At 38.0% G+C, this 14,630-nt stretch overlaps 1 protein-coding gene across 3 annotated transcripts in view; it reads left to right on the forward strand.

Annotated features, from left to right (window-relative positions):
* The window catches only part of LOC131061493 (5-formyltetrahydrofolate cyclo-ligase-like protein COG0212), a 73,794-nt gene that overhangs the window by 22,260 nt on the left and 36,904 nt on the right, over positions 1–14,630 (forward strand). For all 3 annotated transcript variants that reach the window (XM_057995193.2, XM_057995192.2, XM_057995191.2), the window contains exon 4: positions 14,059–14,134. In XM_057995193.2, the coding sequence (XP_057851176.1) occupies positions 14,059–14,134 (76 nt within the window). The remainder of the gene's footprint in view (positions 1–14,058; positions 14,135–14,630) is intronic.

Consider the following 14,630-nt stretch of genomic DNA (forward strand, 5'->3'; position numbering starts at 1 on the left):
ACTGACTTACACAACTTGTTTCACTCTTAATATCATCAAGAATATACAAATTGTTAGCTGGCCTATTGTTGTGACCAAATCACACATTGCCCCATCATAAATGGGGACCCCTCTTTGCTTTGCCATAGCTTAGAATAAGTGTCGAAGTCTTCTTGTGAGATGATCCAGCATGTAGTGAGCTGAGCGATTCACCTTTAGAATTTGAAAAGCATCACAACTTGGCTAAGCAATGAAAATAATTTAGGTTGTCATTTCTATTGGCACCCCCTGTCATTGCTATCGACACCCCTTGACATTGCTCTTGGCACCCTATCTTTGACGACGATGAGGTATGAATGAAAGCAAATTTTGATCAAGTCTAGTTCGAATAAGATGATGGAAAGGTGAACTCCACATGATGCTACATTCAATGTGAAATTTTGAAGATAAAAAATAGATTCAAGTGGTTAATCAAAAGGCATTAAATGAGAATGGTTGCACAAATACAAATATTTAAGATCGATGCCTTGTGATACTGTAAAGTTCGATGTGAATCATTCAATGCAAAGCGGCCAGCTCTATCACAATCAAAGTTTTAAAAGTTCTAAGTTGGCGATTAGATATTTGGAGACAAAATTCAATGTATTTCACTAAAGATCAAACAAGTGATATTTAATGAATGTGGCAAGCACAGCAGCGATGCATTTTTTAACTTGATGAATGTAAATGATGGCATTCAATAATGCAATGTTAATCGCACTAAGTGGCTAAGATTGTAAAATTCAAAGCCCTATACAAAGGCATTATTGGATCGCATTGAATGATAAGCATTCAATCGATTGAATTCAAGGGTGCAAAGCTCGAAGTTGAGATGCAATATATTCAAGGCAATGATCAAGTATGTAATACAAAGGGTGCGTTTTTACCTCCCACGTGCCACGATTTTGAAACAAGATATGGAATGAAGGTGGCAAAACGTTTCATTCTAACTGGACCTCATTTAATAAATGATGCCTTACCTTTGAAAATTGATATGTTGGAATATCCTATGCGCCACAATCTGCAATTATCATTTTGTAATCGACATCAATGCATTAAATGAAATTCGCCAATAGCTGTGATGAGTTATCAACTTCCTTGAGCAACAATAAACTTAAAATTGATCATTTCATTTGATCAAATTAAATCGATTTGCCTTTACATCTGCGATTTCATCTTCTGATTATCAGTGAGTTGTTTGACAGTGATTTCGATCCACATTAGGCGGCGAATTCATCTCTGCATTTTGATCATCAGTGATTTTGCTTTGTCCAGCGATTCAGTTATTAATTCAAGCTCTTGATAGGGATCGATTTGAGTGTGGAGTAATTTTGAATTGATACAGTGACCAGTCTGTCAAGTGCGATCTTGATTCTAGCAATCACCGAATACATTATTGGTGATTATCTCCACTCGATCAGACTTGCATCCAAATTGAGGCCATTGGAGGATAGTGACCAGTGAACTTGATTTTGACATCAAATCCGTCCCATATTCTGTCAATCAAATCACTCTATCAGCAGTGAGTTTGTTCATTTTGGGTGGCGAATTTATCACTATTTGCTATCAGCAAACCATAGTGAGTTCATTTGAGGCTGACTTCATAAGTTCTAAGCTAGCGATTTTGACACAACAGTTGAAGCGATTCCAATTTTTTGACAGCAATCTGAATTTAAATGAGAGATACAGTCAGCAACTTTGATAGCGACTTGACTTGGAGTTGATCAACAAATCGAAATTGGAGAGAGGGTTATTGTTTATCAAGAGGACAATTTGATCCATTCATTTGATTACTGGTCTGTTCTGAGACATTTTCAGGTCTGAATTAGAGTTCATGCCTTTCATTTTGGGTCTTATTACAAGAACGATCCGGCATTTCATCCATTATCTTTATGAGACCTTTTAAGACGACTCTAGTTTTAGTATGTTGAGATCATTTCAGACAATTGGTAGAAGTGCAATTCATAGATTTAACTGATCATATCCAGCTAGGGGTCTGGTTTACAAGCTAAGGGTTTCAACTTAGATACCTAGGGTTTTATGCAATATTGCAGGATCTTGATGAATTATCATTTCTTAGATTGTTCTTAGCCTAAGAGGCTGATTCTTATTCACAAGCAAACATCATTACATGAAACTAACTTAGCCAATTCTTGCAGGTGCAAGATGGCGGAAACAAGACAAGCCCTCATCAAGGAAGATTCAAAGAACATCATCGTGGAATCAAAGATCACATCATATTGGGGCAATGTAGACGATCCCAATCTAGGCCAGATCGATATGAAGAAGTATCAAGGCTCGCTTTACACCACCAAACCAACGGCATATGCCAAGGCGATGATGGACATCGGTGTTGTGAAGGCAGCAGGCTTTCCTTTGGCATGACAATGCAATGAACTCATTATCGAATGTACCAGACACTACGATCCAAATAGAAGAGCGATTGTGACACCTGATGGAAGGGAGATCGCCTACCTTTCCAAAGAAGCAATTGGTGAAGCCTTTCATATACCTCAATTCAAGAACATGATATACAAGAACATTGAAAGTGCAAAGATAGTTTATGATGATGATCCAAACAAATATCAAGAGATAGTAAACAAGTATTGGCTATTGAAGAGCAAACCACGATCCAAGCTTGTGGGCAAGTTTCACAGGATTGATTTCAAGGAGTGATTTGGTGATCTAATCACGCTTATTAGCCGAGTCTTTGGGATCCTGCAGGCCTTCCACTTCGAAGTTTGGATGTTCTACTTCATGGAGATTGTGTCACTAGGAAAAGAAAGGATCAATTGGTCAAGGATCATTAGTAACAACATTGATTTGCAACTCCAAGGGCTTGAGCAAATGAAGACGCTCTACATGGGCTCATACATCATATACTCACTCGCCTGGGCTTATTAGTACGTAGGATTAACATACAGAGCACCGATTGGTACCAAATCAGGACAACTGAGAGCATGTGATTCATACACACAATTGCAATACCTCAATCAGACACATTAAAGGAGACGAATGATGCCTTCACTATGCACATCACAAGAACATTGCAAGGTGGTATTCATCAGAGGCTATCCCTAGCAGCACAAGAGTTAGTAGAAAAAATTGGCACATGGTTCATTCAGTTTCCTAAATTCACTTACATAAGAGTTCAAGGATGTTCTTGTCCACCTCTCATGCTACCGATATATCCCACGGACAAATTGATACTGCTTGAATTGGTGAGATAGTTGGTGGCATACAACAAGGTACTTTTCCTATTTCATTAGGAAAGTCTTTGGAAGTTTGCACATCCTTGCAAACAACTGAGAAAACTGATGAAGAGTTGATGACTTTCTCCCTCCAACCATACATTCCAAGAGATAACTTTGATCCTCATGGTGTCATCCACAAGACAAGTGGAAGGAAACATGGGCATTAGTTGCAGTTAGAAGATCATTTCATGAATGCACCAGATGATTTGGAAATTAGAAGGAAGATGTGTTCAAGACTACCTATTATTGAGATTATTAGAACAACTAAGGTTTTCGATGTTGCCAATCAAGCACATGATGTTGAGATTACGGATTTGGAAGAACTCATGAGGCTAGTTTTGATCTACACCAAGTGATGTGTAGAAGCACAAACACATATATTGCAAGATAAAGGCATCCAAGTGACATTTCAAAGGATGGGAGAAGTCGAATCTTATAATGATGAAAAGGAAAGTGAAAGTCATAATGAGAATGCAACTCAATCATCTCATTCCAAAGGATCTTAGCAAAAGGAAGTTAATGAGGAATAACATTTGAAGAAGAAACTCAAGACAAGTCAAGCACCTCGTCCTTCCTCTAGTACTTCATCTGTGCATCAAGTGGAAATGAATCAAGTAGTTAGAATAGGTATTGATCATGGAATGAATGGTAAGGGAAAGTAGCAGGTGGTCCATGACAAGGTAGCTTCACCCAAGCCAATCAATGACAAAGCAGGCAGCGATACATATGTGAACATTGAAGATGACGAAGAACAGGAAGTTACATCTCCTCCATGAGAGCAGCAGTTGAATGAGATAAAAATTGAAGAAGAGAGATCAGCTATGCCTGCCTGGCTAAGGGAAAGATTGGCAAAGAAGGTGATTGTAAAAGAGGAATAGGATCCATTCGATCTAGGTAGCTACCTGGATAGAGATCACGAACATGAGAAGAAAGCAACCAATAGAATGTCAAAGACGATAAGAGATGAAGAAGGATCCATGATGATACGGGTTGCCATTCCAAAAGTAGACAAGCTAGAAGATGAGATTACAGAAAAAGAGTTTGATTTGGAGACCATCAATTTAGGTCCTCCCACCACTGATCACGCATTAGAAGATATGAATGATAAGGTGAAAACAGTTCATGATATGCTTAATTTAGAAGTTGAGAAGAATAGCAAGTTAGAGAAAGAGAACAACATATTGAAAGGCTACCTCCAACAACTCAGGGTACCACTAAAGCAACGTGATCCGTCAACTTCACTATCATTGCTACCACCTCCAGATACAATTGATGATTTTGAAAAGATGAAGGCCTATGCCACAATGGTTACACCGCCAAAGAAAACTCCCACCACCAAACATTTGCTTGATCATTGTTGTATAATGCCAAAGTGGTGAATCAACATCAATATTAAAAGGGTTCTGTTGAGTTTGGGCTTGGGCAACTAAACTAGAGCTTGCACTTGCACTTCCAGTCTGAACCATTATGTAGGATTCTATGAATAATGCACCTGAAACAAAAAATAGAAAACTCAACATATTGATTTTTTATTTTTTTTTTAAATCGGCATTATAACCCCACATTATGCATACAAAATGTAAAAAAGTATTCAATACTTATTTAAGAAAAATTTTAAAAGAATTTTTTATTAAAAAAAACTTGGAAAATCTTGAAAAAAATCTTGAAAACTTGAAACAAATGAGGATTCATGTAATATCCCCACAATTTTTTTCAATTTATTTCCATTTACAATCACAACAAGAACCTGTTGAGGTTAGTAAATGAAGAGACAATAATGCTGAAATTGTAACCCTTCCACTTTCTGATCATCAAGTGCCCAATATGCGAAGGTGAGAGCATACGGTGTTGAGGGGATCGTTAGCTTCAAATAATTGGAATAATACAATGCTTGGGCGGCAAGCCAGCCCCTTCCACTTTTCAGCGGGAAATGGACAATATTAAAAATCAGTTGGCGGTAAACCAGCCAAGGATGATGCAAGAACTGAAGAAAATCACTCTACCCCTTGAAAACACCAAAGAATCCTCCTAGAAAATAGGAAACCCTAATTTCTGCTCCCGACTAGCCTACAGGCCTCCGAACTAGGCTAACGGCCAACTAAACTAATCACTGCGGAGAAGGGGACATTACAATCCGCCCTTCCCGAAATTGCTTGTCCTCAAGCAATGCCACCACAACTCCAGAAAATTTTAAACTAATCCACACCCAAGCAAATACGAGCCCAGGGTCCCATGTTCGTCTCAAGAAGAACCTACCATGCTGATGCTGCGCCACTCTGATCGCATCAGTGAAAACATCACGCCAAAACTGCACTAACCTCCCTTGTAACTCCAAAATGTTACCATCCATGATACTCAAACTGAAAATCCCTGAAGGATTGAAATCAATATCATGCATCATCTCGTGCCCATAAGGCTCTAAGTAATCAATATCAACAGTGCCACTGTCTATCACAAGCTTGGGCAATAGAAAATAAGGTCTACTCAACTCACGATCAAACTCCACAACACATCTCCATATGGTATCTAACAGAGCCATGACTGTCAATGTGACTTTTCCAAATCTTCCTGCAAGGAGGAAAACAATCATTTGCAGGAGCTCAACAAACTCATTCTCATAACTCCATATGAATCTACTAGGCCTCAATGGAATTATTCTGATAAAACCATGGAGACTTCTGAAATCTCTTATAGTTCCCACTCCAAACAGTTCAGAATGATGAACCATAGAAAGCAAAGGTTCGTTGTCCCAATCATAAGTAGAAGAGAGGGCATAAGAATAACCACTAGTTAGAGCTTGAACACTTTCCATACACAGATACCGATTGCCCCAACTCGCCATACCTGTCATCTGAGACCATAAACCCATCTTGCCAAGAGACTGTGAAGTCTGAAAAAGAGTACACCAGCAGCCCACCAAGTCCGAAATGATTGACTTGAGATCTGATTTCAGGAAAATCAGCATCCAAGAAGATGAACAACTGCTGCAACACAGGAAATCATTGTCCAAAATAACACATATGCTCACGTTCAAGGCTGGAAATATCTTCTCTAGTGACTCCAACTCCGCATGGAACCATCCTTTGCTTAGAATATCTTCCCAATCCACTAGTTGATGAGCAAAAGGAACCATCAAATGGCTGGTAAAGAAGGGAACAACACCATCAAGTCTGAAAATTTGTTCCTTATCCCTCCAAAGATCCTTCTTTCCACATGTAATAAGCTCTATCAGACCATGTTGACAATCTCGAGCCTGGATACCCAACTGAAAGTGATTTTCAATACACTGAAAAGAAAACTCAACACATTCCCAAGTGATAGTGAGGACCAAGTGCATACTTAAGAAATTGATGTCTCCTCTAGTGAACCCTTGTACGACAACTAAATTGTGTTTCGACAACACCTTGATGTCAAAGATATTGAAGTCATCCATCACAAAGAGAGGGTTATCGTAGCTTTTCTCAATACCCACTTCAAAGAAAGGGTTATCAAGAACCTGGAAGCCATCCCACTCATAAGAATACAAAGATGGTGTACTTCTGACGGGCTGTAAGAAAAAATCAGAACTTTGTTTCTTGCAATTGCTGCTCCCATAGCTGCTCCAAGACTCTTGTCTAACTCCACCAACTAGCTGAAAATGCTCAATATCATAAATATGATTAGACTTCACTAATTCTTTGAGCCTTTGATTACAATCAAAATTTCCTTTTCTTGTCTTCAATGACTCCTTGGTTGTCCCTAGTCTCACACCCCATATCATCCATGTGATGACATTTCTCAACAACAAGATCATGATCAACACTGTGCACTAATAAATCTGATTTATGTTCAAGAACACCATCAAACCCTTCAATATCAGGAGTCTTATAGACTTTTAAATCTGCTTCCACCCCATTATCACTTTGATCAAACGAGAAGGCAGCCCCAAGATCAAGTGTAACGTCACCATTGTTTACTGATATAGAATCCTCATCAAGTTCCATTTCATCATCTGGATCAAAGGGAAATTCATCACACATGGTCTCCTCATCGTCCTTACTTGCCTTCACACCTGGATCCCAAATACTAAAAGGCTGATTACTTGGCTCAGTTAGGAAGTGCTCACCATAGCTCCAAGTATCATCCAACGAAAATCTTGAATCTTCTCTTGGTTTCCACACATTGTTATTTTGACCAAGTGCATTGCTAGAACCAAGTGATGTTCCATCTTCCCGCTCAAAAAGTGGATTGTCATATGTTTTCACTATACCCATCTCAAACAATGGGTTATCAACAATCTGAAAAGTATTTCCTTTTTCCAACTTAGACCAACTATCTTGCTGTCCTAAATCTGAAAATTCGAATTTAGGACACTGCTCCAAGTCAAAGACTTTCAGAATTTGGTCAAGCTCATTCTTCAAACTAGAGTCTCAACACCATTATTCTGAAATGCAATTTCTGATTGGTCCTCTAAATCTGCCCCTTGAATGTCATCATTTTGGTATATTTTAAACTCACAAAATAGGACAGCCTCTTGGTCATTAGGAACTTCATCATTAGCTACAATATTTTCAGACTCGTGACATGAATCTCCATCCAACAATCTGTTAACCTTTTCCTCTTGTTTAATATCTTCAATTTTCATCTGCTTTTCCTCTAGAAGCACATGAGTGTATTCAAAACTGTCACTAGCTCCATAAGAAACCTTAAGAGATTCATCATGCACATCCTCAATTACTGTTTTTTCATCTTCTTCCGGCAATGGTCTCAAGGACAAATAATTGTCCAACTTCTGAACCCACGATCTAGCAGAACTCTTATCACTACCGTCAAAGTTGGCTAGAATAACCTTTCCAAGGGCTTGTTGATAATGTCGTGGAGCATGAGGGCGATTATCATATCTTCCACCTCTTTTCATATTTTGGTTCATAAACTGGTCAAAGGTGAGGATATTCCGGATCTCTGCAGGGAGAGAAGCATACTCCATGTAACTATTCCTTATTTCATCCATTGTTGATATCTCAGTTTCAGCTTGAGGCACTTCCTTGGGTAGGAAGACGGGTTGCAAAGGCCTTGGTACTAACCCTCCAGGTGTTCCTCCATTGTTGTTAGCTTGAAGTCCATTAGTGGGCTGATTAGGAGTCCAACCATAATTCTGATTAAGTTTGGTCAGCAACTGGGACATCATCTTCATCATGGTTTCAAATTTTCTTTCCACTCTAGCATAAGGACCTCATTTTGTTCTGTTGTTCTCTCTGCCATAGAATCAACTGCTGTTTCTCTGTCACTCAAGGAGAACTCTGATCAATTTGAACTAACAGGCTGGCAGGAAAACCAGCTCTGATACCACTGTAATATCCCCACATTTTTTTTCAATTTATTTCCAGTTACAATCACAACAAGAACCTGTTAAGGTTAGTAAATGAAGATACAATAATGCTGAAATTGTAACCCTTCCACTTTCTGATCACCAAGTGCCCAATATGGGAAGGTGAGAGCATACGGTGTTGAGGGGATCGTTAGCTTCAAATAATTGGAAATAATACAATGCTTGGACGGCAAGCCAACCCCTTCCACTTTTCAGCGGGATATGGAGAATATTAAAAATCACTTGGCGGTAAACCAACCAAGGATGATGGAAGAACTGAAGAAAATCACTCTACCGCTTATGCAACGGGAGGACTAGAAATGAAATAGTAATCAACTCCACCGCTTATTCAGTGGGAGGACTGAAAATGAGATTACAATCAACTCAACCTCTTATTCAGTGGGAGGATAGAATTACAATAGATAAGAAGGCGGCAAGCCAGCCTCTTCCACTTATGCAATGGGCCAAAGAACAACAATCCAAGTATATAGCTGTTAGTACTACTAATCAACTTTACAATGCAAACGTGGATTACAAAATTACTAGAATCATTGTCCAAACTAGGCAGCAAGGTCAGCCTCTTCCACTTAAGCAGTGGGACTAAGAGAGTTCAAATAAATTTTTGTTAGTACTACTAACAAGCATTACAATATGATTCATCAAGGATATTCAAATGTCAAAACCCAAACTAGCAGCTGCAACTTATTACCAAGACTCTTCACCACACACCCATAGACTCACATGCCTGAAAACCAGCTTCAACCCCAAAAAACTAAATCTGATATGAATGAACAGCAGGCTGGAAATACAGACCATCAACATTAAAATCCTCACAAACACTTCTAAATCACTCCCCACACAATCAAATTATCTCTAAACACACTCCATAGAACCCACACACTCTAAAACCAACTCCACACAAGGAAACACTCCAAACTAACAATTTTTCAGATTTTCATATGCAACCCATGCGCTGGAAACACACAGACCAGCAACTTAAAAACTCACAAAAATGCTCGTAACTCTATTCACACTCAACGAAATTACCCCCAAATGGATGCAAATGAGATATACAAGACAAGCGATGAGATTAGAACCAACAAACTGCACCCAAAACCTCTAAATGAATTTATGCACGCATTCCCAGGCAACCCAGCATAGTACAACTAGGAAAGAAGTACGATTTGCATTTAAAAATTAAATACTCAACATTAAGCTTTACAAACTTACAAACTTGATCGCCTGTGGCATAAGAAGAGAACGAGCCACTACCCAGAATGATCTGTCACATGAATTGAGAGTTATGAACTAAAACGTGCTACAGCCACACCAAAAACCAACAACACTGCAATCCACACCACACTGAAAATCTGCAAATGCACACTAAAATCGAACCACACATTCAAAAGATCTAATCACAGCTAGGAGTGATATCTCACACTCGAAGTCTGTCAAGAGCCCTAGGAGGTATTCACCCTCGAAGATTGTCTGGAGTCATTCCGATAGCATAACAATATGTTTTCTCTGGATACCAAAATGAGAGCCCAAGTCACTTATAACTTTTTGCCAGCCAAATTCAAATTCAAATGCACTCCAAATACGCCCAAACCAAATGCCATTCCATTTCATCCACATTTGGCATTGCATTTCATTTCATTTCCTTGCACAAGTTCGTCCAGTTCACATTCACCCAAAATTGCCCTTTTTAATAAGTATAAGTGTCATAAAATAAAGTGTAAAGTGGGTGCTCAACTGTGACTTCCAAATAAAAAATATTACTAAGGCAATATACTTAGAAAATCGCCCCATTTTCCTTGAGTTATAATTTAATTATTAACACCATGACGACCCTCTTGAAGTCATATGCAAATTTCGCCCAAATAGAGTTGGGATAAAATTAATATTTTCTCCCTTTCTAAGTTGTCCATTCATAAAATAATCAAATCTTAATACCTCATACCTAAGGTATTAATATATTAAAAATACCTTCTCAAATACTAATTACTGCCAAATTGAGCCGAAGACTAAAGTGCTCGAAATCACCAAAACTGAACTGAGTTGGGGCTCTGAATTGAACTACTAAAAATTGTCATCTGAGTGAATACAGGATCCTGCCAAAATAATACTACGAGAAATAGCCACTGAGCTGAGCTGCAGAATCCTTGCCAAGAATAGCACCAAAAAATGCTAAAAGACCAACTGCTCAAACTGACCTATCGGAAATTGCCATCTGAACAGGCCTGCTGACGTCCTGCTAAAAATGGTACTTACTAAAAATAGCATACTGCTAAAAATAGTAAGGGTTTCCAAAGTGATTTTAACCACATTCTGAGTAGCCGTTGCACTTACTAAAAATAGTAAGTTTGGAAAATGTCACCCGATGCAGATGCATGTCGAACCATCCTGAAGCTCTCTGAAAACCCAAAAGCAATCTAGGATCCAAACTGTCAAACTCCCACATATACCCCTTGAAAACACCCTAATTTTTGCTCCCGACTAGCCTACGGGCCTCCGAACTAGGCTAACGGCCAACTGAACTAATCACTGCGGAGAAGGGGACATTCCAATTCACTCACCTTTGATGGCTAAATCTTCCTTCTCCAACGATTTCTATGCCTTTGATGTGTGTCTCACACCTCTATAGCCTTCACCTTCAAAGAAAAATGCAACAACCTTCAAAACCTGCTGGGAGAGAAAAAAAACTTGAAAGATGCAAATAAAATGAGAAGAATGAGTGTATAGAGAAAAAAAAGGCACCTTTAGGGTGGAGTTAGGGTTTTAGGAAAAATAAAAGTTAAAAAAATTGTTTTTAAGTTTAAAAAATCACTTTCTAACCCGTGGGCCCCGTTTTTGTCACCCACGTACTTGGGTTCCCTCGGGTTTCTCTGAGTTCGCCCCGAGTGGCTGGGTTCCCTCGGGTTTGTTCGGGTTCGCCCCAGGTGGCCAGGTTCCCTATGGGTCCGGCTGATCTGTACCCACAGAGAACTCGGTCGCCTGGGGCGCACTTGGGGCACACCCAAGGGTGAATCTGACTTGTAGCAGGCCTCGAATCGCACCGGGCTCTGATTCGGGGGTAAACCTACAAAATCCGGTAAGTTAGTTGAAAAGCCTATGGGAACCTAAGAATAGGCTAACATGAAGCACATCGGACTAGGAGCAAAAAGGGGACATTACGGTCTCTTTAATTTTTGATAAGTCAGAAAGATTTTGTTTGATACCTAAACAAAATGTTCATCTTCTCTAGTCTTACCTTTTCCCCCTAAATAAATTATGAATATTATTTTAATATCTGCATAATGCATTGTTATATAGGTTGACTACGACTGAATGCCATCAAGGTGCCACATGTGGATTATCAATTATGAGATAATTTTGCATTTTCCTTTGGACTCCTGTAGGAGATAATTCTATAATCCTCAGTAAAAAAAAATGATACATTAAAATGGACCAGTACTGCAAATCCCTAAAAATGACTCATGGAAATGCTTCTAAATCTTCCAATTTTAATATAGATTTATGAAACATCATAATTATTTGAAGATGGATGGGTTGATAAATCTCCTTATTATGAATTGGAATCAATTTGTCAATGGGGGAATCAATTGTGCATTGAAATATTTACTCCGGTGCACTTTCCTATTCACGTATTCTTAAATTTCAACATATGCATAAGAACCAGATGATCATTTCATTTGAAACATGCATGGAATTTTGACATCATCTAAGGAAATCACAATCCAGATATATTGTGAAAACAAAAGCTAGCATAAATAGTGCACAACATAGTGAATGAAATTGTGTAGAAACCTAAACTTTGAAGTCTATATTCTTCATGAAAAGTACTACAACGCTTCTCAGATGGTTACAAATGACAAAATTCAAAATTAATAAGATTCCTTTATATTTGTTGATTTTCAAATTTTTCCTAACTTTGATTGATTTCAAATTCCTTATTCACCGTCAAGTAGCTAATAACTATTGCCTTGTGTTTTAAGGCATGTATCCACTGTGTTTTGAATTATATTATCCAAATTACAAGTTTGAAACAACAAATGCTAAAAAATTTAGTCCTGGTCATTTAAATGGTGAAAAAATTATTCCAAAATGTTGGTTATAAGTCTCTCTTTGTTCCCAAAATAAAGTAGTAAAATTTTTGTACAATCCAAGTACAACTACTGCACAAATAAGTAAATAAAATTGACTCATGATTCTGTCTCATATTTTGTTTGGCTTTTCATTTTTCTTTTTCTTTTTCATGTCTCATAGCTAGCCTTTGTCCTCAGTGGATGAAAGTAAGTAATGGATTTTTCTTTAATAAATATAACCTAGTGTTCTTTGAAAGATTAAAAATTGAAATGGGTTTGAATCTCATAAAAACCTGAATACAAATATTATTGTTATTGCTATTGTATAGAAATGAATAACAACAAACAAGTTGCAAGCGGAAAACGAGAAGAAAACAGGCTTAAAGGCTTAGATAATAATTAATATAAAAAATATACTTATGAATTCAATGCAATTACCTTTTGTTGTGCTTTGAATTTCTAATTTCAGTCCTTTGTGTTTGGATCAAAGTTCCCAGACTCGGACTCGGCAAGGCCGACTCGACTCGTGACTCGGCTATGACTCGGCAAAATTAAAAAAACCCTTGAAATTTAGAGATTTTTAACGATTTAAAACTTGTTTCATGCACCCATTATTGAATAAAGCTTAAAGACACTATAACATCATCAAATAGAAGCTCTAGCTCATCCTCAGCCTCAGCCTTAGAGTAGTCTGTCTACCTCCTACAAAGGTGTCTAAGGTAGGTCGTGGATGACTGAGTAGCCATAGTCTCCGCCTGTGAGGTGCCACAATGAACAACATCAGTTGTGCCAATGCTGGATCGTGCTCTATCCTCCTCTGCCATAGCCACAACCTTAGCCTCTCTGTCTGTCATGTCTGACATGCCACGGCGCGAGTTCTGGAGCTCGGACTTGGCGAGTTTTACCATAACTTGCCCGACTCACCCGAGTTAGGTGAGTTATGAGAAAAACTCGCCGAGTCCGAGTCACGAGTTGTCAAAACTTGCCGAGCTTGGCTCGACTCACTAACTCGGCAAACTCGCTTGACTCGTGGCAAGTTTGGGAACTCTAGTTTGGATGTATTTGGTTTAGGATGCATTTTAACAATAGACAGCCAATGTCTTTACTATATTTTATTTTAGCCTTTATGTAACTGATATTTACAGAAATTAATTTGAGTTACGTTACGTTAAGCAATTAATTACAATTACATTTGAATTAAGGTTATGTATCAATTAGAAATATCTCTTGGCATACTTTACATATATTTCTCTAAAAATAGGTATGCTAGTATGCATTTAGTTCTAGCCATTTAAAAGTGATATTCTCTATGAGTGCCACACAAATTTTTATATGTAAGTTTGTTTTAGTGCAGGGGTTTGCTGAGCTTGAGTATGGAATGCTACGGTACATGGGAGCTATAGATGACAAAACCTTGATTGTCACTTCTGGTATCTTAATAAGCATACTATTAAATTTCTTAGTCTTTCAGTGTACCTACTCTCTAATTGCTTGGTAATTATTTCCTTGCACATTTGCCTAGCGTGCTATTTACATACAACTTATCACTTTCTCATTATCAGCTGCATGTAATTGTAATAAAAAAATAAAAAAATGGAAACTTAATTAATTTGAATGCAATATAATAAGTTTTGCATTCTCTTCTTCTAGGGAATTCATATATTTATCTGACATAGTGTGCCAGACTTAACTTACGAGAGGACCAAAAAGAGAATAAAGGATATTAGAGATTATAACTGCAATGTCCCGTTTTAGATAACTTGCTATTAAGAGACAGTTACTTCAAATCCTTGTACTAACTATAGATTACAATATCAGATTAAGATTATGAATTATATAATCAATAGCTCAAATACAATTATACAGAGATATTGACACTTTCAATTGCTCCTCCTAATTGATACAATATGTAAATGCTAAGTGAAT

The sequence above is a fragment of the Cryptomeria japonica genome, chromosome 8, assembly GCF_030272615.1.
Source record: "Cryptomeria japonica chromosome 8, Sugi_1.0, whole genome shotgun sequence".
In the NCBI taxonomy this organism is placed as follows: Eukaryota; Viridiplantae; Streptophyta; class Pinopsida; order Cupressales; family Cupressaceae; genus Cryptomeria; species Cryptomeria japonica.